The 27,287-nt window shown below is 54.6% G+C and overlaps 1 protein-coding gene across 2 annotated transcripts in view; it reads left to right on the forward strand.

Moving 5' to 3' along the window:
- CDC42EP4 (CDC42 effector protein 4) overlaps nt 1-14,081 on the forward strand; it is a 20,115-nt gene extending 6,034 nt beyond the window's left edge. For both annotated transcript variants that reach the window (XM_081804580.1, XM_081804581.1), the window contains exon 2: nt 11,357-14,081. In XM_081804580.1, the coding sequence (XP_081660706.1) occupies nt 11,454-12,503 (1,050 nt within the window). In that variant the 5' untranslated portion in view covers nt 11,357-11,453 and the 3' untranslated portion in view covers nt 12,504-14,081. The remainder of the gene's footprint in view (nt 1-11,356) is intronic.
- The last annotated feature ends 13,206 nt before the right edge of the window (nt 14,082-27,287 follow it).

The raw sequence follows: 27,287 nt of genomic DNA on the forward strand, positions 1-27,287 counted from the left end.
TCTCCCCCTCAGATTCCCCCCCTCCATTCTTCCCCTCCTGCTATCTTCTTTTTTTTTTTTTTAACATATAATGTATTATTTGCTTCAGAGGTACAGATCTGTGATTCAACAGTCTTGCACACTTCACAGTGCTCACCATATTAGCCTCAGTCTTCTTATCTGCAAGATGGGGATGATGATAACTCAGTGGGATTGTGGGGAAGAAGACAGGATGGTGTTATTACTTGTTTTATTTATTTTTTTTTTTAAAGGCACTGTGGTCAAGATAAAGCAGCTGGTTGGTGCAGAATAAAAGCTCAGGGAATGTGAGTTCCCTTTCTCATACCATGGTCCAGGAAGGGCCTGTCCACCTGAGATCCACAGGTTGGGGCTAGGATATCCCTGCCCAGAGTAGGTTCCTAGGCACCGGCCTGAGAGCCGGCACAGCCCACTCTTGAGACATGTTATTGCACAGTTCCCTTGATCACAAGTCGCTGAGCAAGGTTGGACAGCTGCTTCCATGTTTTCCAGCCATTAAAGGGTAAATTAAGCTGTAGTGAGTTTTCCCTGGCTGGCTACGTTACTGGCTTCATTTTCTTATAAACTCTTAAGAACTATAAATTCTCTAAAATGAACAAGAATGAATCCGGTGGTGAGCATCATGATTAGCAGAGATCCCTCGAGAACAGCACTGCCCGTGGAGTACCCTGCTTGCCACGTATTTAACCTTCCGTCCTCCGGTAGCCACATTTTAAAAACTAAAGACGGGGGGTACCTGGGTGGCTCAGTCGTTAAGCGTCCGCCTTCGGCTCGGGTCATGATCCCAGGGTCCTGGGATCGAGCCCCGCGTTGGGCTCCCTGCTCGGCAGGAAGCCTGCTTCTCCCTCTCCCGCTCCCCCTCCCCTGCTTGTGTTCCTGCTCTCGCTATCTCGCTCTCTGTCAAATAAATAAAATCTTTTAAAAAATAATAATATAATAAAAACTAAAGACGGGTGAGATTAATTTTAATATGTTTTATTTAACATAGTACATATCCAAAAGATTGCCATCTCACCACATAGTCATAAAAAATGAATGAGATGTGTTACATTATTTTATCATAGAAAGTCTTCAAAATCCAGTGTGTATTTTATTCCTGTAGCACATCCTCATTTGGATGCTAAATTGCACAGATATTTAATCTGAATCTGAGTCTCCGAAAATTCAGAGTTGAAAAAGCAGATTCATATACTCAAGTATGTTTTAAACATAAGTTTTTCCAAAAACTGCATCTAGCATCAATTTTTAAGTTTAAATATTTAAAATAAAGGATTGAGTCCCTTGGTGACATTAGCCACATTTCAAGCTCTCAGCAGCCCTCTGTGGCCAGTGGCTACTGTATTGGATGCCGGAGGTTGAGTATATTACGGTCAAGTGCCAAGAACAGAGGTGCTTCATGTCAGCAGTGTTATTCGATATTATATTGGCAATTGTAGCAGATGTAATAAGATAAGATTAAGAAATAAACGAGACAGAATTATTATCAGTTGCAGATGATGGGCTTGTCTACTTACAAGGCCCAAATGTTCAACGGTAACGAGTCAAGTGTGGGAGACAGTACAAGTTTAGTAGGGTGGACATTAAATATATATAAATCAAGATTGTAACCTCCCTGTTTACCAGCTATAATGGTCAGAAACTACAGCTATGGAGAAACAGGAGGAGACAGAACCCACTTACAACAACAAGACCCAAGACAACAATGACCCAGAATAAACATGACCAAGACCGTGTACGACTTGTAGGAAGAACACCCACCACATTTAATGGAGGGTATCCAGAAGACTTAAATAAATGGCCTGATGATTTGATGTGGTGATCAAGTCTATTCGCAAATTAATTTCTTACTTCCTTTCAGTTCCAACATAATCCCACCAGGATTTCTTTTGGGACTGACTGTGTTTAAAGTCCATCTGGAAGAGTAACAACATTAGAAAAAAAAATTTTAGAAAACAAGTTTAGGGATATTACGCTACTAGATGCTCACACACGTTTTACAGAGGGGCAGTGTAGACCTGGTTTAGGAATCAACAGACCCGTGAACACAAAGGGGAGTCTGGAGATAGAGTCGTGAGTGGGAGGTATCTGTATATAAAGAATTTTGCTATCCGATGAAGGTAACATTTAATGCTTTACCCACATTTTATAACAATCCTATATGGAATCAGGAACATTATTGTTATATTTTAATTGTTTTTCTATTTTAAATAATCCACAATCTTCTTTACTTTGTTGTATTTTCTTCTAGCATTTTTCTCTATGAATAGTTGTTCATTAATACCTGGTAGCTTTAGAGGAAGTGAATATTTTCATACTCTTAGAAGTGGGAAAGGTCTTTGCTTCATATTTCGAAAGCCACAAACCATGAAACAAATTTGGCTACGTAAAAATTAATAAGCACTCTGGAAAAGAAAACAAAATCGTCCCAGTGTAAACGGGTATATGAGAAATTTGCAGAAATATTTGAAAAATATGATGGTAAAAAATGTAATTGCTTTAATATTTTAAAAAGTCCTACAAATCCATTGGAAAAGGTAAAGCCCCTTCCCCAGAAAAACGGGCAAATGATTTCAACAAGCAATTCCCAAGAGAAAGGATGCAGAAGCCAATGATAACAGGCTTTAAATGCTCACCGTCCTTAATAATGAAAGAAATACAAATCACAAGTTTGCAAGTGTGCTGGTTACTGTGTTTTTTTGTGTTTCTAACTAAAGAAGGTGTAACACCTGGTACTGGACACCATCGTCCTGCGTTAGTGGGACTGTAACTTGGTTGAAATTTCTGGAGAATAAGTTAACAGTAAGAAACAAAAGTTATTTAACTCACATGTATCCTCTGGAATAAGGACTTGTGCCAATTTAGCTCGGAAGGATTTTTGTTACGGAGTTCAGACAAAACGGAAACAACCTGGCATTCCTTCGTGGCCCACTGGGTGTAAAATTTAGAGATTTAGTACTTAATTTAAAAGAACTTTAAAGTTTATTAACATGTAAATATTTTCGCCCAAATGTGAACAGTGGGTTGCTTTATTTATCTACCTGCCGTGGAAGGTACTGCAAGTTCCATATATCATTTCCATTTTTAATAACCACGTTTTAAAAAGTAAGAAGAGATAGGTGAGATTAACATATTAGCCCAATACATTCAAAATATGTGGGTTTTTTTTGAGGCCGGGGGGGTGTGCGGGGTGGGCAGGCAGGGACAGAGGGAGGGGCGAGAGGGAGAGGGAGAATCCCAAGCAGGCTCCACACCCAGCATGGAGCCCAGTACGGGGCTCGATCCCACAACCCTGAGATCACGACCTGAGCCGAAATCAAGAGTTGGACTCTCAACCAGTTGAACCACCCAGGCGCCCCAAAATATTATCATCTTAACATGTAATCAATAGCAAAATATAATGAGCTATTTTACATTTTCTTTTTCGTCCTAAATCTTTGAAGTCCTTTTGTATATTTCACCCCTTGGCATGTGTCGATTTGGACTCCCCACATTTCAGATGCTCTGTAGCCACATAAGGCTGGTGCTGCCACGTTGGACAGTGTAGCTCTAAATTATTTAATAACCCCCAGAGAGGCAACAGAAGGCAGAAGTCACGGAGAAGGCGTGGTGCAGAGTATGCGGAGTTCACCCCGTGAGCCCTGCTCTGGCAAGAGCCTGGTGTCCTGATGAGCTGGGTCGGGCTCACCCTGCTCCCCACTACCCCAGCAGGGATCCCCAGGGGAAGCAGGTATTGGAACAGGGCCTTGTTCACTTTCCCTTTCTTCCAGGAAGCAGGGAGTGTCCATCTGCAGGACGTGGGATCTGGCCAGGCGTGGCTGGGCAGTGGCACCCTTGGGTCAGTGAGCCTGGTCGGGATGGGCAGGAAGGCAGGGGTGGTGGAGCAAGTACAGGGCGCCCAGCTTGGGTCAAGGTTCTGGTCTTCCTTCTTGGTGGCTGGAACGACCATGAAACACAAGATGGGGCCTAGAGCGGGGCAGGCATGAGAAACGTTGGAGGCAGGGCCTCCTGAGCCCACTCCTAAACATGCCAGGGGAGTCCTTCTGGGTGGTTCTCCCTACCCCCCACCTCTCCCCTCCCAGGGAATCCGAACATGGGGAGGTTCCTCCGAGCAGGAAGCTGGAATGAGATCCTGAGTAAGGAAGAGCCCATTTGAGCCATCCCTGAGAGCAGATCTCTGATGGGAAGTCCATCCAAGGGAGTCTTGATTCCAAGGGTTTTCCAGAAGCAGCCTCCCCAGTGCCATCCCACCCCCACAGGGACATTCTCGGCTGGGGACATCTGAATGGGCCGGGAGACATCACCTCATTCAGAAAACCGTGTGTCTGAGGTCGGCCAGAAGTTGGCTCAAGTCAGCATTGAGTAGCGGTGAGAGTGATCTGTGTGGGGTGAGGCTCACGCCATCTGAGCCTCAGTTTCCCTTTCTGTAAAATGGGGGCCATCTCGACACCCTCCTTGCAGGGAGAGGGGCACAAGTTTCCCCTGTCCTAGCACGATGCCTGGCATGTGGCAGACCCCGGTAAATGACAGGATTGCTCTGTCTGTACAGGACTTGATGGTTGGCTAACTGTGGGAGCACTGTGGTGCTAGTGGTCCTGCAGGACCCCAGCCTTTTTCTCTGCTCCCTTGCAGCCTCCAGAAGAGCTGAGCTAGGACTGTAGAAACAGCAGAAGCAGAACCTTCACCTGCCCAGGGCATCTTGGATAGGATCCCACTGTGGGATCACCCACGTGGGAGGCTGGCCTCCAACGAGCTTTAGTGGCACCGGAAAATTGGCCTGTCTCCAGTGGACGGTGTGGAGGGGATGACTGTTATCTTCTCCTGCTCAGTTGAAGAGTCTCAGGCGTCAGGAAGCAGCTGTTGGGGAGTGAGTTCTTTCGGGGGAGTCCTAATCTCCGTGTCTCCCCTTGATTCCAGGTTGCTATAGATTGCCCACTTTCTCCTCCCACACGACTTAGAATAAAATGCATCCAGCTTGGGGGGAGGGATAGAGGGAGGGAGAACAGACATCCATGGGGGGTGCATATTGGCACAGAGAGTGGGCCCAAGACCCAAGGTGGGGGCCTTGCACTGAGCCTGAGAACCAGACTGTTCTAAGGTGGTGTTGAAATTATTATTTTTTCCTTAAGCCTTTGATGCTTCGGAATATTATTATTATTATTATTACTACTATTACTAAAACAACATTACCACATTAAAGGAAACAAACAAAATACCTCTGTCCTCTCCAGCCTGACGTAACTCCTTTAAGCCTTTATTCATGTAGACTTGTGATCACTCTGTATAAACGAGCGGAAGCCCTGCCGGTTTTTTTCGCCCCGTGTGATGACGTGTGGCCACCAATGGTCCATGTGGCAGCCTGGTCTTCGTAAGCCCCCACTCCTCGTGGCAGCATGTCCGTCAGTTAACAGCTCGTCGTCCTCTCAACTAGTTCCTTATTCCTAGCTGTTAGGTGGTTTCCAGCCTTTTGAGATGATAAAGAAGGCTTCTGTGAATATCTGGGTATGTGACTTTTTCCCCTGCTTTGACATCGTTCCTGCTGGAGAAGTTGCTAAATCCTACTCACTTGAATGCCTTTATTTACAGAAACCGCCGTGGTGGCTAGTGCCCCAAGACCACACTTTGGGTCGTGTGTGGCTAATTTATTGGCTGGAGCCCTGGTGTGGGGACAGAGGCCTGGCTCCCATCCATGACCTCAGGCGAGTCCCTCAGTGTGGCTTCAGCATCTCTGAGGCAATGGTCGCTCCATACCCAGGATTTTAAGGAGATTACTTGACACAGAGACACAAGTGGTATGGGAGGGGTCATGAAAGCTCATCTTCCCATCCTGCACTTTTTTTTTTTTGGTGGCTGTTCAGGCTCAGATTATTTTAAGACAGCGCGTCTTAATCACCCAGTGCAAACAGCACACTTTCAAACCCAAGGGCTTTTGGCAGCGCGCGTGAAGGAAGTAGAAGGTTCCAGATAGTACGAAAGTCAGCTAAAATGACAACGCAGCCCCCATTGAGGTTCCTCCCGCAATGTAACAGTGTGGATCGAAGCGTCCACGGCTCGCTCCCATTCACGGCAGCCCTTGTCCCACGGCTGGAGGGAAGCTCTCTCCGGCCTTCGCCAGCACTTCTTATCTTTGCAGGGTAAGGCTGCCAAGTGTTCCAGAAAGCACCGACTCTTTCTCCGGCCACAAAAGCCAGAGCCCCCTAACCTCTTCCGGAGGGGAGCGGCCCCCGGAGGGGTGCGGCCCGCGTTTCCCAGAGCTTCTTGCACAAGCCCTTCTCCGCTTGGCTCCAGGAGGCGGATGCTGTGCCGCAGAGTGCCTCCCCCATTTCGGCCAAGTGAAGCTCTTCCTGGGTGGTGGGATGTTGGTTGCATGCCTGGGACAAAGATCCCATAGCCCACCAGGTGAGACCTGCCACTGCAGAAGCCCTGTGGGGCTTGGCGTGGGGTCTGGAAGGCCTGGAGTCCCCTTTGATTCTGCCCTTTCTGTTCCCCGCCCCCCCCGCCCCCACCCCGGGCCTCAGCAGCTCCTGATGTCCCTACCTCCAAAACATGCCCTGAATGGGCACCCCCCATCATCCGTCTCCTGGCCTCCATCCTCTTTGCCCTGAGCTCCTGCTTGCCCTCGTCCATGGCTGCAACCCCAGCTGCTATGGAAACCTCCAGACGCACAGATTGGATGACTTCCCTGCTCGGGAACTGCCGTTGATTTCCTTTCATACCTAGAATGCTGTCTGAACGCCTACCTCGTCTTCCAGGGAGGGCCTGTGGGACCTGGCCCCCAGCCCCTGGGTTTTTGTTCTGTTCCTCAAACTCCACCAGCTTCTTCCCACCTCTGGGTGTTCACATGTGCTGTTCCGTCCTGGATTGCCCTTGACCTGCCTGGTTCCTTCGCATCATCCAGTTCTTGGCTCGCAGAGCCCCTTCCTCGCACCCACATTCACACTACAGATGTGCCCCCGGAAGGCAGGGGGCTTATCCACCTTGTGATTCTCACTGCCCCCCTGTCTTTAGGGCCTAAAAGAGTATGGAAAAACTGGTGGGTGTGCAGGAAGTCGATGAATGAATGAATGAGTAAATGAACAAAGCCTCCGGTAGCCATTCCCAGCCATGACTGAGGTTGTCCTTCACCACATACCCCCTTCTGTTCAGCCACGTTGCTTGGGGCTGGCCCGGACGGGTGTTAGAACAGCTCAGCAGAGCTGATGGAGGGGCAGCTTCCCAGTGGCCGTGCAGGGGAGCGTTGAAGCGTGCGTCCTCTGAAGCAGGGTGAGCTGCAGGTCAGCTGCAAAGTGGGAAGCCTGCCCTGCCCCGGGAGAGCCCAGTTCTCTCTCCTGCCTTGGTCAGGCTGCCAGCCACCGGCCACTGCCTGGGGCTTTGGGAGTGCTTTTGTCCAGCCTGTCCTTCTGTCCGTCCAACTGCCGCTGGACTGGCTGATCTGGGAGGCCGGTGCTCTGTGTGCAGCATGCCAGCAAGCATGGGTGAGGGGTCCAGGCAAGGGCTGTCCCCTGGAGTCCCAGGAACAGAGTGGAGCTGAGGGTGTGGTCGGGCTCAACCAACCGGGGGCCTGGCCTTCCAGGGAGGGCTCACTGCGCCTGCCTTAAAGGAATGTTCTGTGGTTGGTGGGGTCAAGGGTAGAGGAGTCCAGTTCCATCAGAGGCTGGGGAGAGTGAGGGAGAGCCATGAGTTCCTGCTCGGTTTTCCTTTGCTCTGCCAGGAAAGTGGGATATGATGCTTCCGGGGTAGGGTGGGGAGTGGCTGCCCTGTCATCGGGCAGCCTATTTTAGCCACTTCCCCAGAGCTGAGTCATTGCACTTAGCAACGCCCCCTGCCAAAGACACAGCTCTCTTTGGCACGATCCCCTTCCTGGTGGGCTCTTAGGTCTCCTGACCTGCCCCCAGGACTGGCCCCGGGCCACCTGCTCCTCCTTAATCTTGGTATTTATCACCCCTACATTGTTCTGTGTTCAAAGCTTAGGGTTCTCACCAGCCCTGAAGCCTGCCCCATCTGGTCTGAGCTCTAGGATTCCAGAGACCCAGACCTTGGCCCGGCTCCAGGACTCCTTGCTGGACAAGTGAGATGCGTAGGTGACTCCATACAGGCCCCAACTCTCTCGAGACTTTTTCATGCTGGGTATTGGAGATGGTTTGGTTTTTTATAAGCCAGAAAGCCTCATTCCTACCCCCGGGGAGTGAGACCACAAGCAGCAGATAGCATTGGCTAGACTTCCGCTTTCTTTCTGGGGTGTAGGGCCAAGCCGGGTACTGGGGCCCTGGGGGCTGGCCTGCGGATTTCCCTGCTGGCCTCTCTTACCTCTTCTCCTGTTTTACCCGCCAGGATAGAAGCGGGGGCTGATGGGACCCTTCTGTCCCGTAGTTACGATGGCCAGAGTACCAGGTCCCTGTGAGTGGCCACAGGGCTCTTCACCAGGTCTGCTGAGGCCCTGGCAGCTGGGTCTGTGGTTCGTATTTCTCTTCTCTGTGAGGCCCGCTTCGGATCGGGAAACCACAGTGCTGGATGGAAGCTGCTCAGTGGGTCTGGGGATTCCTGCTGTTACATCAAAACCCTTAACGCAGCTCTGGAAATTCATGTCATGTGTTCCCACGATTCTAGCCCTTTATGCCCCCTGCCCTGCCTCCCCTCTTTTTTTTGTTTACCTGGTAAATAGCATAAGCTTTAGTTTCATAGCTGTGTTCTCGACCCGGGGCAATTTTGCACCCCCCTCAGTATACCTGTTTTCTGGGGCTGCCCTGGGTGTCCCTTTCCTCCCAGCTCTTTGAGATCCCAGGACTCTGTGACCAGAGGCAGGCGCTAGACCACAGGCAGGTTGCAGACATGAGCCCTTTCCATTCTTGCCTGGTGCCCACAGAAGCCTGAGGGATTCCCTAGTATCAAGATGTCGTTAGAAACCTGGTTTGGTTTCCTTCTGCTCCTAACAAGTCTGAGGCCAACTGCAGACTCCCTTTCTCTTTTTTAGCCAAAGAAAGTTTTCCCCCAAAAGTTGGCCTGTGAACTCATGGTCACATAGGGTGACCCTCTTCTGAGAAGTGGCGAGGGGATGAGCCTGAGGCCAGTAGTTTCCATGAGTGTAAGAGTCAGCAAACTATGGCCCATGGGCCAAATCTGGCCCACAACTTGTTTTTATTTATAAAGTTTTATTGGGACACAGCCATACCCTTTGTTTACATAGGGTCTGTTGCTGCTTTCCTACTAACTACAAAGACGGTATCTTCCACGAAGCCAGAGATCTTGAGTCTCTGGCCCTTTATAGAAAATGTTGGCCAATTGGTCTAGCTGATGCATGTTTAATGATTTAGAGGTTAGATCCCAGGACGTGGTCTGGAGGGAGGATTCAGGTTAGGGGTAAGGGAAGCTAAGTCGCCCGAGGGTTTGGTGGGGAGAAAGAGGAACATGAGGAGGGAGAGCTGACTGGCCATAGTGGGTCATCTCAAGGCCATCCAGGAGAGTCCTCCCCTGGCTCGGAGCCCAGCCCAGGTCACTGGTGTGACAGGTCTGCCCCAGTGCCTGGCTCCCGCCTCACGTCCTACAGGACTTTGTTTGCTGGAGTGACGAGCATAGGACTGCCTGGGGCAGGCACGGGGTTGGGAGCCATCAGACTGGGTGTCAGCAGCTCTCACAAGGAGTGAGAGCACTGGGGCTGGTGGGGGGGGTGGTGGTGGTTGGAGGACACAGAGAGATTGGGCCAGGAACCCCGGAGCGGTCTGTAGGCTGAAGTGAAGCCCGGAGGGCAGGATGGAGGTGCTGCCTTTCAACAAGGTCTGCTAGATGGGCTTCAGCGGTGAGCAGGCCCCTTGGAACCCCCTCTGGAAGCTCAGAGTCCAGTGGGCAGATTACAGCCCCGTGGGTGGGAATAGAAGGAGGGAGCAGTGCCTGCGAGAGAGGGGGCATCCGGAGTGCTGGGTGGCCGAGAGGGCGTTTCCCAGAAGTGACGTCTCCACTGAGCCCGGAAGGACGTTGGGTGAGCCAGGTGACAGGGTACTCTAGCAGGGACCTGCATTTGTCCAGTCCTGGAGTCCAGAAGGCAGACGCTCAGGGGCTGGGGCCGAGTGCAGAGGTAGGGGGGCAGCAAGGAATGGCATTGAGGAGGGAGGGAGGGAGGGAGGCGAGGACTGGTGGCCAGATCCAGGGGTCTGCACTGGGGAGTCCTGGATGGGTTTTGTTTTAGATAAAAGGTGATGAATGGTCTGGAGAGGGACAGAAGGGGAAAAATGGGGATCTGCTGGGCTGGTGTCAGGGGCCAGGCAGGATGTGGTGGGCTAGTGGGAGGCAGCCTTAGGGGTTCCCATAGGTTGTGCTTTGCAGTGGGAAGGGTGGGCCTGCCGTGAAGGTAGAGTTGAGAATCGTTAGCAAGACTGGTGGCCGGCACCACGTCTCCCCACCCTGCTCAGCCCTGCACTACTGGGTTTAGCATCTGGGGCAGGTCGCTCCGGGAGGGGAAGGGGCTGGTTTGGCTCCAACACGGGACCTCATTTCGGTGCTTGCCAGGAGCTGTGTGTGTGGTACCTCAAACTTTCAGACGGCCCAGGCTCTCCTGGGGTCCCCTCTGCTGATCTTCTGTTCTGGTTAGCTACCCCCCCTGGCCTGGGTCTGCAGATCTCGGGGGCCAGACCACCTAGTCCCTGCCTTCCCACACCCTTAATGATTAAAGAAATCAGGAGGCAGTCCTCTTTATCCCCAAGAGGCACAGAGTGAGTCTTCGGCAAAGAGCTTGGCCCCACAGTAGAGAAGTCACAGGCGGGGTCCTCATTTATGGGACACCCAGCAAGGACTGGAAGGCTGGGGAGCTGGTTCTGTGGGTCCCAGCAACCCCACCCCAATTCTGATTCAGAAGGTGAGCCTGGCCACCCACATCTGTGGAGATGCTGGGCAGCGTCTCTGGGGCCCGTCCTGTTGGCTCCCTCCTCTGAGGGCTGTGACTCAGGTTAAGGTGTCCACTGACTTCAGAGATTGAGGTCAGACGGGAGGAAGAACTTCCAGCATGTGTCCAACCCTGAGCTGCCGCATGGACTCGCTTGTGTACCTCCACATCCTTCAATGTGGTTGTGTTTGCTCTGGCAGCATCTTGGTTGGGGGGAGATGACATCCTTCCCCCGGGTTCAGGGAGAGCGTGTCTGACCTCCACCCGGATTTGTAAAAAGCGCTCCCCTAACCCGAGTGCCTGGGCGTGAAGAAGGAGGCAGGGTTATGACACCAACTGCTGGCTTATTTCACGGTGGTTCGTTTTGGTGGGAGAGCTGAGGTTTGAGTAGCAGCCCCTAGGCCGGTGGGCTTTGGTGCTGTGCGGCCAGCCAGCGTTAACCCTTTGCCTGCTCTTCTCTCCTTGCAGCCCTATGATCTCCTCCTTGTCACCCCCTCCACCCGCCGGACTTCAGATCTGACCCCCGACCCGCCTGCCGCCCTCGGGAGGCCCGCCCCCCAGCACGATGCCTATCCTCAAGCAGCTCGTGTCCAGCTCAGTGCACTCCAAGCGCCGCTCCCGCGTGGACCTCACGGCTGAGATGATCAGCGCCCCCCTGGGTGACTTCCGGCACACCATGCACGTGGGCCGGGCGGGGGATGCCTTTGGGGACACCTCCTTCCTCAACAGCAAGGCCGGCGAGCTGGACGGTGAGTCCCTGGATGAGCAGGCCTCCTCCACGTCCTCCAAACGCAGCCTCCTGTCGCGGAAGTTCCGGGGCAGCAAGCGGTCGCAGTCGGTGACCCGGGGGGACCGGGAGCAGAGGGACATGCTGGGCTCCCTGCGGGACTCGGCTCTGTTCGTCAAGAACGCCATGTCCCTGCCCCAGCTGAACGAGAAAGAGGCGGCCGAGAAGGGCTCTGGCAAGCTGCCCAAGAGCCTGTCGTCCAGCCCCGTGAAGAAGGCGAGCACCGGGGAGGGCGGCCAGGAGGAGGCGGGCGAGGGCGAGCTTGGGCCTCGGCGGAACGGGGCCGCCGCCCCCCACTCCCCGGACCCCCTCCTGGACGAGCAGGCCTTCGGGGACCTGACAGAGCTGCCCGTCGTGCCCAAGGCCAGCTTGGGGCTCAAGCACGCCGAGTCCATCATGTCCTTCCACATTGACCTGGGGCCGTCCATGCTGGGCGACGTCCTCAGCATCATGGACAAGGAGGAGTGGGAACCGGAGGAGGAGGATGGCGGTTACCACGACGACGGGGCCGCGGCCCGCTGCGGCGCCCTGCAGGCTCCCGTGGTGGCCGCGGCGGCCCCTCCCCGGGCCAGGCAGGAGGGCGCGGCCGGCGGGGACCTGCCCCAGGACGAGGGGTGGGCGGCGGCCCCCAGCCCGGCCTCGGCCCGCAGCGAGGGCAGCCACACCCCGCGGGACAGCAGCTCCCTGTCCAGCTGCACCTCGGGCGTCCTGGACGAGCGCAGCCCGGCCTCCCGGGGCCCCGACAGGGCCCGGGCCCCACTGGCCCGGCAGCCCGACAAGGAGTTCTCCTTCATGGACGAGGAGGAGGATGAGGAGATCCGAGTGTGAGTGAGGGGCTCCCGGCGGGGCTCCGTCTCCTCCCTGCCCCCGGGGCCGCCGCCCCCTTCCCTGCCCCGTCCCGTGCAGGGCAGCCAAGAACCCTGGACTCTCCCGGGCGCGGGGAGCTGGCAGGGGCCACAGGGTGGACGCAGCCCTGCTGAGCGCTGGGGGACAGGAACCTTTCCTCCGCCCCGGCCTCAGGTGGATGCCACTGGCGGCCAAGTTCCTGCCTCGTCTGGCCGCCACAGCTCAGCCCCGCGGTGGCCGGGGGCCACGGCTAAGGACGCTTGGCTCACCTTCCCTCTCCTGGCGTTTCTGCTGCGACTGGTGGCGTGTGGCAGGAGGAAGGGTGGTCACGGCCCCCGGCCCCTCCGTCCCTCATCCCCAGCTCCTGCACCACAAGCCTGGAGCCCCTCGGAGCAAAGCCGGACCAGATGTGTGCACTAAACGCAGCCCCTTCCAGGGGACAAGAACGGGATGGGGAACGAAAGGAGGCCCCGGGCTTCTTGAATTTTCTAGAAGGGGCTCTTTCCAGGATGACACTAGGAACAGGCTGGGCGCTCACTCGCTCGGTCGCTGTTGATTTGTTTGTTCTTCTTGTTCTTCTTGTTTAAATCCTTCCAGAGCGGTATCTGGAACAGTGTTAGCAGGTCTGCCGCCAGAAGGAAAATCAGATCCTTTTAGAAAACCTTTATACTAAGTGCTTCCAAACTTTATTTAGAACTGTATGGGGTGGGTGTCCGTGCATGTCTGTCCCTCCTCCCACCCCATAGCTACTAACAATTGAAGGCAGCCGGTGTAGAAAATTTCTGGAAGATGATTTTTAAAAAAAATATATATATCATTCCTATGGAGGGATAAAAAGCTTTTTTGACTGGATTACCCCCCCCCCCCCACACACACACACACACTACTTCCTCTTCCTTCAGGCCTTTTCTGCCAGCAGGACCCCCTCCCCCACTCCTGAGGGCCCTGAGGGTATAGAGTTGCCAGGTTTAACAACAGAACAAAACTAGAATGCTGACATAAATTAGAATATCGGGCATACAGAGGATAATTTTTTAGTATCTAAGTATGCCCTGTGCCACGTTTGGAACATACTTATGCTAAACAAAAAAAATGATCGGTTCTTTTGAAATTCGAATTTCACTCTGGCCCTCATAACCCTGCGCCAGGGGATTGAGTGGGAGCTTGGGTGCGTGGCCCAGGGTTAACGGATGCTGATTTTCCTGTCCTGGGAATAAGCTAACCCACCTTCTCCTGTCCCCTTGTAGCGGTGTGGGGAGGGGACAGACACAAGTACCACGGGCCCCAGGCCGGGGCCGGTGGGCGGAGCTGCTCTGGTCTGCCGTGTTTTGTCAGATCCTGATCCAGACGCTAACTTAGTTCCTGATTCCAGCACTGTTTCTAGTAGCGCAGCTCCCGCTAGGGGAGGAATGAGAAGGGGCCCTGCAGCCCCAGCCAGCTACCCTTGAAACCCGTGCAGACCCAGTGGTCAGTTCCAGATTCTAAACTGTATATTTTTTTCATGGTATTGTTAAAACAGTGAGGAAACATTAAAAAAAAAAAAAAAAAAGCCCTGTGGCACGCCGGGTGTCTGTCTCTGCTTCTGGGGAGAGCTGTTTCGAGAGGTGGGTGGGTGGGGGTGAGGGTGCTGGAGGGGGGGGTCCTGGGCTACCTGTGTTTTCATGGCACTCGGGGCCTGAGGTGGCTTCTCTCCCTGTCCCTTTGGGGCCCTCCCCTCCTGCGCTGTTCCCTAGCCTCTGGAAGCACAGGGCTCATGTGCCCGTCAGGCCCTGGGGGCTCTGGGATTGTGGTGCCCACCCCCTGCCACTTCCCAGTTGGGGGACCTTGGCTACCTAGTCCCTTAGCTGCTCATCTGTGATACAGGAATCCTGCCTCTCTTAACAGGGCTGGGCTGTAGACCTAGTCACTGCAATGGGGTTGGCAAAGTTGTTACCAAACCAGGGGAGGCTGTGTCCCCCCGCAAGCCCCCAGGTGCCCACATACATGGGAGTGGTCACCCCCGGGGCACAGCGGGTGCCACGGCCGGGAAAGGGGCTGCCGTCCCTTCTTTCCCGGCCTTGTACTGTCTGACCTGGAGAATGACCTTCCAGGCAGCCTGTTCTCTGTCCAGCCTCGTGGCCTTCGAGGTGGACTGTTGTCCCTGTTTTATAGAAGGAATGTGCTCGAGAGGCTGCGTGGCCACCTTCCCCAAGACACGAAGTAGTAGAATCCGAACATCATGGACTTAAAACCCTGTACCTCGCTGCTCACAGGCACCTCGAAGCTTCATTCCTTCCGGAAGTGAGGTTGGGGAGTGAGTCTGTCCTGGGTGGGGATCTCGTGACCCCTCCGGCATGCTGGCCCAGCTCCTGCCTTACCACCTTCCCTTGCCCACACCCACGTTCCCCCCCGCGTTCCCCTCCACTCACCCTCCTTCCCACCTGGGGGCCAGTATGGCTGAGTTCCTGGAAACCCTGCCTCTCGCCTCGAGCAGCCACAGAGAGATTTGGGCTTGTGCTCATCCTCCCTGGGAAGCAGTTAGAAGCATAATTAAAGTGTCTCCCGGGTCCCTTTGCCCCTTCGGGGGCTCACTCTCAGCTATTGAGGGATGTGGCTGAGGGTGGGGGTTAGAAGCAGGGTGGGGTGGGGGGACAGGGTCCCTGGGGGCTGCAGTCCAGCCGCAGCACTACTAGGGAGAGGAATGTGCTGTTCACTGAAGCCCAGGCAGGTGCCTCCCAGACCGTGGAAACCCCCTGGGCCCACCCGCAACCCCTCACCCAGGATTCTTGAGGGCCTGAGAGAAGCCAGCCACCCTGAGGCCACAGACCTGCTTTTGGACTCTTAGAACAGTGCCTGCCAGGCAGGAAGACCCAGGGGCCTATGGAGAGAGCTGGCTGGACCCACACCTTTAGGAGCACGCTTTCTAGCTGGGGCTCCGTGGACCCACCAGAGGATGGGATAACCGGGCAGAACCAGCCTAGCCACACCAGCTCTAATCCCAGTTTGCTGTGTGGCGTTGGGCCACCGATTTTTCCCTCTGGGTGGCTTCAGTTTCTCCATTTTAAAGTTAGTCAACAGCTCGGTTGTGTTCAACTTTCTACCGGAAACTTGACAATGAGATTGTGTGTTGAACCCCTATCCATAAACAGACTGAGCCAGAGACTCCCCAGATGGGTTTGGGGGGGGCGTCCTTACTCTCTCCCCTTTGATCTCTGAGGTTCACCTGAGAACCCCAGGTCCCCTTCAGAGCATTTCTCCCCTTAAAGATGTGCTGTGGGGTCCCTTCTACCTCCAGGAACCCAAAGCAGGGGCCAGGAACTGCGTCCGGGCAATAATTTCGTCATTTTAATTCAGGTCACAGCTAACATTTCCAAAAATGTGGTGGGCCCCCAAAGTCTCCTGCTCCAGGCAGGGCTGTAATCCTAGCCTAAGGCGCATGAGCACCAGCCCACCCTGGTCCGGCCATCATTGGGGTGTTTCCCCTCCACCCCTGTGCCCTGCAGCTTCTCAGGCACACGCTGTTCTGTCCCATTACTGCGGTGACGGCTGGGTGTCAACCATTAGGACCGCCCTGTGCCCAGCATGGGCCTTTGCATTGGCCCTATTTATCCTCATGACAACTCTGGGAGGCCCATTCTGTCTGTATTACCCCCATTCTACAGACGAGAACACGAAGGCGACTGGGCACAGTCTCCAAAGCCCCTCTTCCCCACCACTGTCCCAACCTGATGAGTTGCACTCCGGGACCCGGGATGACCAGTGGGGCCAGTGAGCTGGCTGAGCAGAGCGGCGCAGGGAGACGCCGAGCTGGTCGGGGTGTGCCTGGCTCGCCTGGGCTGCGTGCCCCAGGGAAAGGGGGTGCTGCTTGCTGCCGGGTTAGGAGCTGGTGGCTGCTGATTCACGTCATCCAAAGGGCCCGCCAGGAAGTGCGTAGGTCCTTCCTGGGGTCCCTCAGGGCTGGCCTCTGTCTCTGCTGGGCAGGACCAGGCCTCACAAGCCTGCAGCCTCGGGTCTGCGTTCCTGCTGGTGTTCAAGCTCACCTTTGACTCCGTTCTCCCATGTGCACAAGCCATTCCCCCCTACATCATGCTTCCAGAAGAAAGATAGTGGACGAAAGGAATAGAGCGTGTCAGAACACATGAGGGAGGAGTTCTTAAGATCTTTGAATTGTAGGGCCTGGTTCCCTCTCCACCCACCCCCGCCCGGCATTTTACAGATGGGCAGACAGAGGCTGCAGGGAAGAAAGCTGGCTGTGTCCCGTGAGCAAAGCAGAGCAGAGACTGAGGTGGACTGGACTGGACGGGCTCTGGCACAGCAGACGAGGGGCAAGCCGAGCTGGTGCATCGTGTGGGCGCAGGTGCTCAGTGTCCGGAGTGTGTTAGTGGTGGGGGTGGCTGGGGGGGGGGCTGAACTTTTCAGGTGTAGGTGGCACACCCCACCCATCCCTGGCTCACCCCAGCCCTCACAACAGCCTCCCAAAGGGCCCCGCCTTTGCATACTGGGGCAGGCCCCCCCCCCACCCTCACCCCCCCCACCCCGCCCCCGCCCCTGGACGGCACTGATACTGCAGTGATAACCACATGCAGAGTATCCCGGGACCCTGAAGGCCCCCACCGAAGATGTGGGAAAGGCAAGTTAGGAAGAGTGATGGGAGAGCTTGTCTAGCTGTTTCCCCTTGGCAACAGCCAGATGGGAGATTGGAAAGAGCGTTTGGGGGAGGGGGAGGTATTTGCAGGCAGATGGATATCAGCGGCTCTTGCTCTAAAACCTGTTGCTGTAATCCACAGAACTGCTGTTCTCCAAGAAGGGAAACTCCCAGGAGGGGACCAGCAGAGCCCGGGATAGCTGCCTTCCCCGGCAGGACTCTAGCCTTGAAATGACCACTTGGCACATTATAAAATGCCCGCCAAGGCCACAGGGCTCTGCTGAATTTTGTTTTGTTTTTCTGCTTTGTTGCCAAAAGGATTGGAGGCAGCTTACAAAAATATGTAAAATACAATAGGATAAAAATAGATCAGAGCGAAAACAGGGCTGGAACAAACAGTACAGTGAACCAAGGGGGTGGTATGCAGAAATGTTCTCCGGGTGGGGCTCCACAGTTCTCAAAGGTGGGCTGCACATTGGACTCTGAGCTTCCCGTCAGTCAGAGTGAAAAGGGAAATCCACCCATTACAAAACTCACAAGTCCACAAGGTTAAAGGGATCCCAGAAACGACTCTGCTTTTTCTAAGGTCTGAGAGGGATTCTTGTGAGATCGTTGAAGAAGCCAGGAACGGCGTCTCGGGCAATGTCCTCATCAAGAGTCTCCTAACCCATACACTCACACAAGCCCCATCAGGCTGCCTTTCTGTTCAGTGTCAATCGAGCGCTTGATGCCGAGGTGCAGATCAATAAAATCAAGTCTATGGAGAGGACCAGACCTAAGTGATCCAAGTGATTCATCCAAGACATATTATTGAGATTCTTCTAAAGCAGGGGTTCTCAACCTCAGCACTGTTGACGTTTGGGGCCTGACCGTTCTTTGTTATTAGGAACTGTCCTGTAGGACACTGAGCAGCGTCCCTGGTCTCCACCCCCTAGGTGCCAGCAGCATCCCCCCAGCTGACTATGTCAATCCAAAATGTCCCCAGACATTGCCACAAGTCCCGTCGGGGACTGAAAATCCCTGCTCCTACAGGAATGCTGAGACACCTTTTTCTTTTCTTTTTTTCCTTAATGGCCAATTTAAGACAAAACTGTTTTCAGGTCTCGTGTTTTTTATTCAAAGCGGAAAAAGGTTTATGGAGTCCCGTGGGGAACAAAATGTATCTACTTGCATCTTAAGTTACCCACGTTCCTGAGCAGCCTGGCAGGTCTCTAGCCAGCAGATCGTTACTCTAAAGGTTGTATCTGAGAAGTACCATACAGCTTTCTGGTCTCTCTCTCCCGTGGGGCCAGACTGAGCAATGCACTGGGAAGGTGGCTGCGGCCGGGGCGGCTCTCCACGGATCTAGGGTGGCGAGTGGACCGTGTCGCCTCCCAGCTGACTTGGAAAATGCTCCTTCAGTGTAATTTCTCGCAACTGGGGCTCCTGCCGGCCCCCAGAAAGTCACATCAGGGCTGCCTGCAAGGCTGAGGTGGTGTTCTCTGAAGACGGAAATGGGCGGCACGGATTCTTCCGGCCATTACTGAGCACCCGCTGTATGCCTAGCACTGCGAGAGGTACAGGGACGGTGAGAGTATGCAAGGCAGTGGACAATAGGACACAGTCCCAGGACGGCACTACGGCTTTCCTGGGCCTCTCCGCCATAGACATGGTTTGAATTAGATTTATGACTGCGTTAGGAAAAAGATGCATGCATTAATATTATATATTGAAACTTTTCTTTGACCTAAGAGATTTTCACAGATTTTCTTCTGATTTTAAGGAAATTAAAACATGTTCATGGGCCTCTGGAGGTCCCGAGGGCCCGGGCACCGCACCTGCTGGGTCTGATGGAGAAGTCCCACAGTGGGAACATGGGCTTGGGATGAGGCGGCGGGGCAGTGGGGGGAGGTCAGGGGTACTAAATAGAGCACCAGCAAGCAAGAAAATAAGCCCAACAGTGCACTTGGCACCAAGGGCTTTGCAGGGATAAACTGGTGGGTGGTGAGACAGAGGATGACCTGGGTCTTACTTTAGAAAAGGCAATAGGGAGCTCTCCCTGAGAGAGGAGAGTTCGAATCAGACCCAGGGATGAGAGGAACCTATGATGTGAGGAGAGGGAGCTGCATGTTTGGGAAAGTGAGCTCGCTTTGGCCTGAGCATCTGGTGGTGGTGACATTCCTGAGAGGAGATGGAAAGTGGCAACAATTTCAGGAAAGCTAGGGTTGGTCTCAGACATATGGAAGCCTGTGCCCTGATCTTGGACTTCCAACCTCCAGAAACTGTGAGAAATTCAGCCCAAGCTGACTGAGATGGTGGGCAACCCCCCATGTATCAGCAGTTGCTCATCTAGATGGAGGCGTGGCCCAGAGATGCAATTCAAAGCCAAACCAAGAAGTTAGACCAAGGACAGAGCTATGGGTTTGATGAACCCCAGACCGGAGGCAAGGTCAGGACTGGTGAGCTTCTCCCCTCCAGCACCACTGAGTCTCCCAACAGCCCCCGCACCCAGGAGTGGGGTGGTTCGTCCAGGCTGGGAGTGAGGCGGGGCTGTCCTCTGCTTGGCCTCTCCTGCCACCCACACCCCCTGGGCTTGGACACAAAGTGAGCACAATTGACTCCTCCTCATCAATAGTTGGGGCCTGGAGGGTTTTTCCATCTGTAATCTGTCTGTCTGCCTTGTGACCCAAGAATCATTTAGAAGTAACAGACTGGAGGGCAGTCTGCCAGGATGGAAATGGAGTTTTTCTTCCAGACTCAACTGACCCAGAGGCAGATCAAACCCATGACCTTGCACCCCCGACCCCCATCCATCAAAGTAAGTGCCCCAGGCCGCGGCTGGGAGAATTAATCCATCATGGTGTCAACAGTCAGTGGGCAGTTCTGTGTCCTAGAGAAACCTACCTCACCCTCCTGCAAGCGGGGGACAAGGGGGCGCATCCACCCCAGGAGGCACACAAAACCATCTCCTGGGATGCAGGAAGAGATAGGAGAACTTTGCTAATAATTATGGTTAATCCTGACCTTGGACGTTTTTCTCCTTTACAAAGCATAGTCGGCTTTAGAGCTGTGGGGAAGAGGACCCCCTTTCCTGGGACTGCTGGATTCTGGCATCCAGGCTGCTGCAAGGCCTTCTTCCGGCCCTTCCTCGGAGAGTGGCCCCAGAGCTTTGCAGCCAGAGGCTCTTTCTAAAATCAGACGAGGGGTGCCTGGCTGGCTCAGTCGGTAGACTCTTGATCTCGGGATCATGAGTTCAAGGCTCAGGTTGGGGGTAGAATAATAAAAATAAATAATGGGGGGGGCGCCTGGGTGATTCAGTTGGTTAAGTGTCTGCCTTCCGCTCAGGTCATGATCTCAGGGTCCTGGGATCAAGCCCCACATCGGGCTCCCTGCTCAGCGGGAAGCCTGCTTCTCCTTCTCCCTCTCCCTCTGCTGCTCCCCCTGCTTGTTCTCTCTCTCTCTCTCTCTCACACAGATAAACAAACAAACAAACAAATAAATAAGGGGCACCTGGGTGGCTCAGTCAGTTAAGCATCTGCCTTTTGATTTCAGCTCAGGTCATGATCTCAGGGTCGTGAGATCGAGCCCCTCATTGGGCTCCCCACTCAGCGAGGAGTCTCCTGGAGATTCTCTCTCTCCCTTTCTCTCTGCCCCTCCCCCGTTCATGCGCGCGCACACGCGCTCTCTCTCTCTCTCCCTAAAATAAATATTTTTAAAATCTATTAAAAAGAATAATGATAAATGAATGAAAGAATAAATAAATAAAATGCAGGTCAGACCCAGTGCTGTGAGGCTGGCTCCTTCAGTGGCCTCCCCGAGGCCGGGCTCCACATTGCCCCTTACCATCTGATGACACTCTACCTGTCCATAGCTTTGCGGCACGTCCTCCCTGAAGCCTTTCCTCACCACCCACCAGAGAGCTAGGTATTTCTGTGGTAGCTTTGTAATTGCCTTGTTGGCCACCTGGCAGGGTTCCACTGCCTGTTTATGGGTGACTTCTCCCTGTCTTCGTGTCCTCTTTGGTACTAAATTGCTACGATTTTAGTAGCTTAAACCACCACACGTTTATTCTCTTACAATCCTGGAGGTGAGAAGGCCGAAGTGGCTTTCACTGAGCTAAAACCAAGGTGTGAGCAAGTCTGCATTTCTCCCGGAGGGACGAGGGGAGAATGTTTCCTCCCATCTTCCAGCTTCTAGAGGCCGCCGGCCCTCCTTGGCTTGTGGCCCTTCCTCCATCCTCAAAGCCAGCAAAGTAACATCTTCATCTTCAAATCTCTCTCTCTCTCTTTTCCTCCCTCCCTCTGGCTCTCCTACCTCCCACTTATAAGGCCCCGGGTCATGACACTGGGTCCGCCCAGAGAATCCAAGATAATCTCCCCATTTCAGGATACTCAACCACCTCCCCAAAGTCCCCTTTGCAACATAAGTAACATGTCCATAGGGTTCAGAGATTAGGACGTGGGCATCTTTGGGGGCCATTATTCTGCTTGCTATTCTGCTCAGAAAAGCTGTGTCTTATTCATTCTGTGTCCTTTGGCATGAATGGAAGTTCAACGATACTTCTGAGTGAGTACGTGAGCGAATGAATGAACGGCTCCCTAGAGGCCGGGCGGGGGCAGAAGCCATTGAGCGAAGCTGGAGGGGCTGTGAGTAAGTAGGAAGAAACCAGAGTGTAGCCTGAGCCAGCCCCCTTCCTGCCTCTTCTGCTAACTCAGAGTTGCTGGTGGTCTGGGCCTCTGCTCAGCCCAGAGGGGCTCTGGGTGCAGAAGCAGAGGACAGGGAGGCCTGACGACCAGGACACATGAAGGCGGCAACAGCAGAGGAAGAAAGCTTTCAGGACACCCCTGGGCCCCAAATGTCCTGTCTCCTTGACTCTCCGGCCAAAAGTGCAGCCTCCTGTGGCCCGAGCACGCTCTCCTCTTTCCAGCCCCAGGGCTGGGTGCTCTTCTGCACTGTGGCCAGGTGGGCTGGCTGTGGGCCCTGCAGACTGAGCCTGGGATCTCTGGGAAGCTCACGTAAGTAAGCCTGTGAGCCTGTTTTCTTTTTCTTTTCTTTTTTTTTTTTTAAGATTTTATTTATTTATTTGAGAGAGAGAGACAGAGAGAGAGCATGAGAGGGGGGAGGGTCGGGAGGGACAGAGGGAGAAGCAGACTCCCTGCCGAGCAGGGAGCCCGATGCGGGACTTGATCCCAGGACTCCAGGATCATGACCCGAGCCGAAGGCAGTCGCTCAACCAACTGAGCCACCCAGGCGCCCGAGCCTGTTTTCTTAACTGTAGAAGATAATAATAATAATAATAATAATGGCTCTCTTTCTGGGGTTTTGTGGGAATTAGAGAAAAGATGGTGTACACGGTGGACCTCAACCGGTTAAGTCCTAGGAACTGCTAGTGAAGGTCCGGAGTCTCGTCCCATTCCGACGTCTACCGGTTCTGTCGGCTTAGGCAGTCCTTCGCCCCTCTCAGCCTTGGTTTCTTAATCTGTAAAATGGGTAGAAGCAACTCAAACATTTGCAAGTGAGGATAGGAGGAGGCGCTGATGAGAAGTGTGGGTGGGTCGTTAGTCCCATTACTGTGCCCAGGCCCCTGGGGGAGAGAGATGCTTTCCCCAGTGTAGCGTTCCCAGAACCACCAGACTCGCAGAGACCAAGTTCTCGGGCAAGGTCACAGCGGGACCATCCCGGCTGCTGGACCTCCCTGCCCTGCACTCCAAGTGGCTATTGTGAGGCCAACAGCTGTCTCCGCCAAGTGGCATCTCTGGGGCACAAAGAGCAGTGGAGAGGGCAGAGCACACTGGCTCATTGTCCTTGGGGCTGAGCAGCCGCAGCTGGGGGCCACGGGGGGTTCCTCTGACCTCCACCCCATCCCGACACCATGGCTGTCCTGCCACCCAGCCCCGCCCCACTGGACCCAGAGTTTCCCTTCGGCAGCACCTGAGCAGCATGAAGCCCCCTGTCTCCCCCAGCGCTTTTATCAGGGGCCCTTAGGAACAATAAGCTTGAGGAGGGTGACCTCGGACCTGGGGGCAGGACACTGGTCCTCGTTCCTTACGGCACCGACCTGGGAGGACGACTCTGATACAGCTGCCCCCTGGTAGCAGGCACCCACATGCGCTTCTCGCAGCCGGCACCCCTGGTGAGGTCACGCTGGGGGGTCCCGTTTCACTGGTGCAGAATCTGGGGCTCAGAGGGGTGATTAAATGACTGGCCCAGGGGGGCGCCTGGGTGGCTCAGTCGGTTGGGCGACTGCCTTTGGCTCAGGTCGTGATCCTGGAGTCCCGGGATCGAGTCCCGCATCGGGCTCCCTGCTCGGCGAGAGGCCTGCTTCTCCCTCTGACCCTCCCCCCTCTCATGCTGTTTCTCTCTCTCTCAAATAAATAAATAAATAAAATCTTAAAAAAAACAAAAAACAAACAAAAAAACTCTTTAACAGGGCGCCTAGGTGGCTCAGTCGTTAAGCGACTGCCTTCGGCTCGGGTCATGATCCTGGAGTCCCGGGATCGAGTCCCGCATCGGGCTCCCTGCTCGGCAGGGAGTCTGCTTCTCCCTCTGACCCTCCTCCCTCTCGTGCTCTCTGTCTCTCATTCTCTCGCTCTCTCAAATAAAAAAAAAAAAAAAATCTTAAATGACTGGCCCAGGATCACAGGCTGGGGGCCAGCAGAGTCCAGATTTGAACCCAATGCCCTGTGCACAGACTCAGGGTGCCCGAGTGGGGCGTGGGGCAGATGTACAGACACCAGGGAGGAGGACCTGGCCACACTCAGCCCAGAAAAGCACGGCTGCCATTGGCTGAATGGGTCGTTACTGCTAACTCATAGTTGCTGGCGGTCTGGGCCTCTGCTCAGCCTAGGAGGGGCTCTGGGTGCAGAAGCAACAACAACTGTACTAACGTTAGTACAAACTAACGAACAGGCACGAGGACCTCCCCCGGTTCCCAGCAGCCAGAGAATTCCAGAGCTCCCCGCACTCCCGCTTTTCAGAGCAGTGCATTTATAGAGGAAAAGGGGCAGGGTGATGATGATTCAGGAAATCTGCAGCCGGAGTTAAATGAGCGTCTCATAATGATGGTGATTAAAAATTAACACCACTGTTTGCAGAGCGATGCACGTCCACTCCGCAGCCATGAATTAATGGAACGATGTAAACACGGGCGCTGGGGATATGCTCCAGGGCACAGAGAGAGGACTAGGAGGTTCGAGAGGGGACCTCCCAGAGCTGGGGCACCCGGCTCCCCACTCCAGCCCCTTCTCCGGGGTATCACCAGGGATTCTGTGGCTTGGGGCTTGATTTTTATCTTTGCACAAGGGGAGTGCTGGCCCACTTGGGGAGCCTTGAGGTGGTTGCATACATGGGGGACAGCCCCCCGGTCTGACTGACAAGGAGACGAGGAAAGGACTTATGAGGTGGGAGACCCAGACCACCCCCAGTTGACACCAATTAGCTGTGGGACCTTGGCGGTCACCCACTTCCCTGTGTGTTTATTCGCTCTTCTGTTTGCTGGGGCCACCACAGCAAATTACCGCAGAGGTGGTGGCTTGAGACAACAGACACGTACTCTCTCCCATCGCCACAAGTCTGAGACGGTGGTGTGGGCAGGGCAGGCTCCTTCGGGAGTCTCTGAGGGAGAACTGTCTCCCGCCTCTGTCTGGGCCTCTGGGCGTGGCTGACCAACCTCGGTGCCCCTTGGCAGCTGCCAAAATCCCGCCTCCTCCTCTGTCTTCATACAGCTCCTTCTCCACCTCTCTGCCAACCCTGCGTGTCCCAAACCCCCTCTCTTCTCTTGGGAGCACCCTAATTGCAGGCTGATCTCCTGGAGATCCTTCACTTAATTACCTCTGCAAAGATCCAATTTCCAAATTAGGTCACATTCACAGGTACCAGGGGTTAGGACTTGGTCTACCTTTTCGGGGGAGACAATTCAACCCGCCCCAGAAAGCATTTGCGGGAAGCAAAAGCCATGAATGCCGGGTGTTGCCACTCTTAGGCCAAATCAACGACTGTGCACCGGGAGTGGGGGACTCGTCTTCGCAACATCCCAGCACACCCTCTGTCCGGCCAGGCGCTCGGAGGTGCCACAGGGAGTCCAGGTGGTGGGCAGGACCTTGACCTGAAGAGGAGGGGACGCTGGTGGTGGATGGAGGGAGGAGTCTGCACTGGGGTCTCCTCTACCGCTCGGCTCTTGCCAATGAACCCTTTCTGGCCACGGGAGTGCAGGGAAGCATCCCTGGAGATAACTCTGGGGGTCTGATTATTATTTTTATCATCCCTTACATAGCTGCCTGCCCTGCCTTTCCTCCTCCATCTGTTCTCCGGGGTGCTGTATGTGGCTCTCCTAGCCCTTCAGGGGGCACTCCGCTGGCTTCATGAGAGAAAACCAAGCCCTAAGAGATACTGGAGTTTCAAGTCCCTGCCTCTCCAACCTTGTCACCCACATCCCTCTGCTAGAAGGTCTAACCTTGACCTTTGACCACCTTGACCTTGACCACCACCCACCCCCTGCCATGTCACCTCATGCCCTGTGCCTTCCTATGGCTGGCCTCCCTTCTGGAATACTCCTCTGCTGCCCCTCGCTGCCCCTGCTTACCGCCCCCCCACCCCAGCCTTTACCATTTCTCACCCTCTTAGGCCCTCTCATCCCCTTGGACCATCGCATACTCCCCACTTGACTGGGCTGTCCCTGAGGGCAGGAAGACAGTCCTTTGTTTCGGGGGCCCCAGTCCCTAGTACACAGATGCTCTCTGGATGTTTATGGAAGGAAATCATCAAGAGACCCGGATTTGAATTCCCTCCTCCCCACCTTCCCAACTGTGTGCCCTTGGCCTCGCCGAGGCTTGATGTCCTCATTTGCCTCCCTGGCCTGCCGGGTTAGTATGTTGACAGACGAATGTGTTTCTGGGACTCCTAATCGATGCACAGGAATAGGGCATCTACCCCAGGGGCCCTGGTGCCCCAGCCTCCCACTGCCCCCAGCTCAGCATGCCGAAGCTGGAGGGGGAGGCCCAGGCTTCTGGAAACTCTTGGATCCCCTCCCCGCCCCGCCTCGGCTCCAGGTGTCTCTCTCTCTCCAGCTATTTTCTTTTGGGATCCAGAGTTCAAAAGAACAGCCCGAGCAGGAGCCCTGGGAAAACAAAAGCCAGCAGGCTCTTTCTTGCAGGCCAGCTCAGGCCTGCAGGGCGCTGCCCACCTCTCCCTGCTCCATCCGGGAAGGAGGGCGTCGGGTCCTGTGGGTTCCAGTGCGAGACTCAGACTCGGAAAACATCAGCTCCAGTGGGAGGGAAGGCCAGTGCAGGGGGTGGGGGCCAGGGGCAGCCTGTCCTAGTTAGAGCCCTAATGCGCTCCTTTGAAAGCACTTTCAGATGTCCCAGGCCCTGGGGGCAGGGGTGGCGTAATAATAATAAAACAACATTTGCATAGAGATCTCGTTTACAAAGCACTTTCTCAGGGGTGGGAGGCGCTCGGGTGGCCTGTGGAATCCTGGCGGGGAGGCCGGCCTCTGGTTGCTTCCAACCCCAGCCGAGCTCCCAGCTCGGGGATGTGTGCTTGTGTGTGCGGAAACAAAGCGCTATTCAGCAGACTGTTCCTGATTCCTCTGGATTTCGTCCCTTTTCCCCTCTCCCATGAAGAGCTCACTCAGGGCTTGTCACTCAGGCCAGAAAAGGGGTGTCAGGAGTCCCAGAGGGAGGGGTTGGCTAGGATCTGATTGGAGGGAAGCACCCCTGCCCCGCCCCCCCCCTTACCCTTTGGCCCCCAAGCTCCTGGGAATGGGAGCTGGTTTATGCAACTCTTCTGACCTGTGGCTTTGTCTTCATGTTGAAAGAATGAGCACAGGTTTGGGAATGTCTGCGCATCTGTTGTGTGTATGTCTGAGGACCCGCAGAGAGATGAGCAGCGTGGGGGCCTTTGCTAATTCTTCCCCAGCAGCGTGCCTTGTGAGCGGGATGTCCTGTACTCCGTGCGGGGGCATGGGGCCCTGGGGCTTCTGCACCTGCATCCGGTGGGTGTGGTGAGACATCTGTGCCTGGAGCGTAGCCCCGATGTCACCTGGCCACTGGCCCCCCGGGGATGAGGGGCGCGGCATCAGAACCTGGCCCCTTAAGGGAAGAGCTATATAAGGTCCACCTGCAGGGGCTTGAGCAGGTTTTAGCAGCCCGGGCAGGGGGTGGAAG

This window comes from Leptonychotes weddellii, chromosome 15 (assembly GCF_054177405.1).
Source record: "Leptonychotes weddellii isolate Sample4059 chromosome 15, ASM5417740v2, whole genome shotgun sequence".
NCBI classification, from domain to species: domain Eukaryota; kingdom Metazoa; phylum Chordata; class Mammalia; order Carnivora; family Phocidae; genus Leptonychotes; species Leptonychotes weddellii.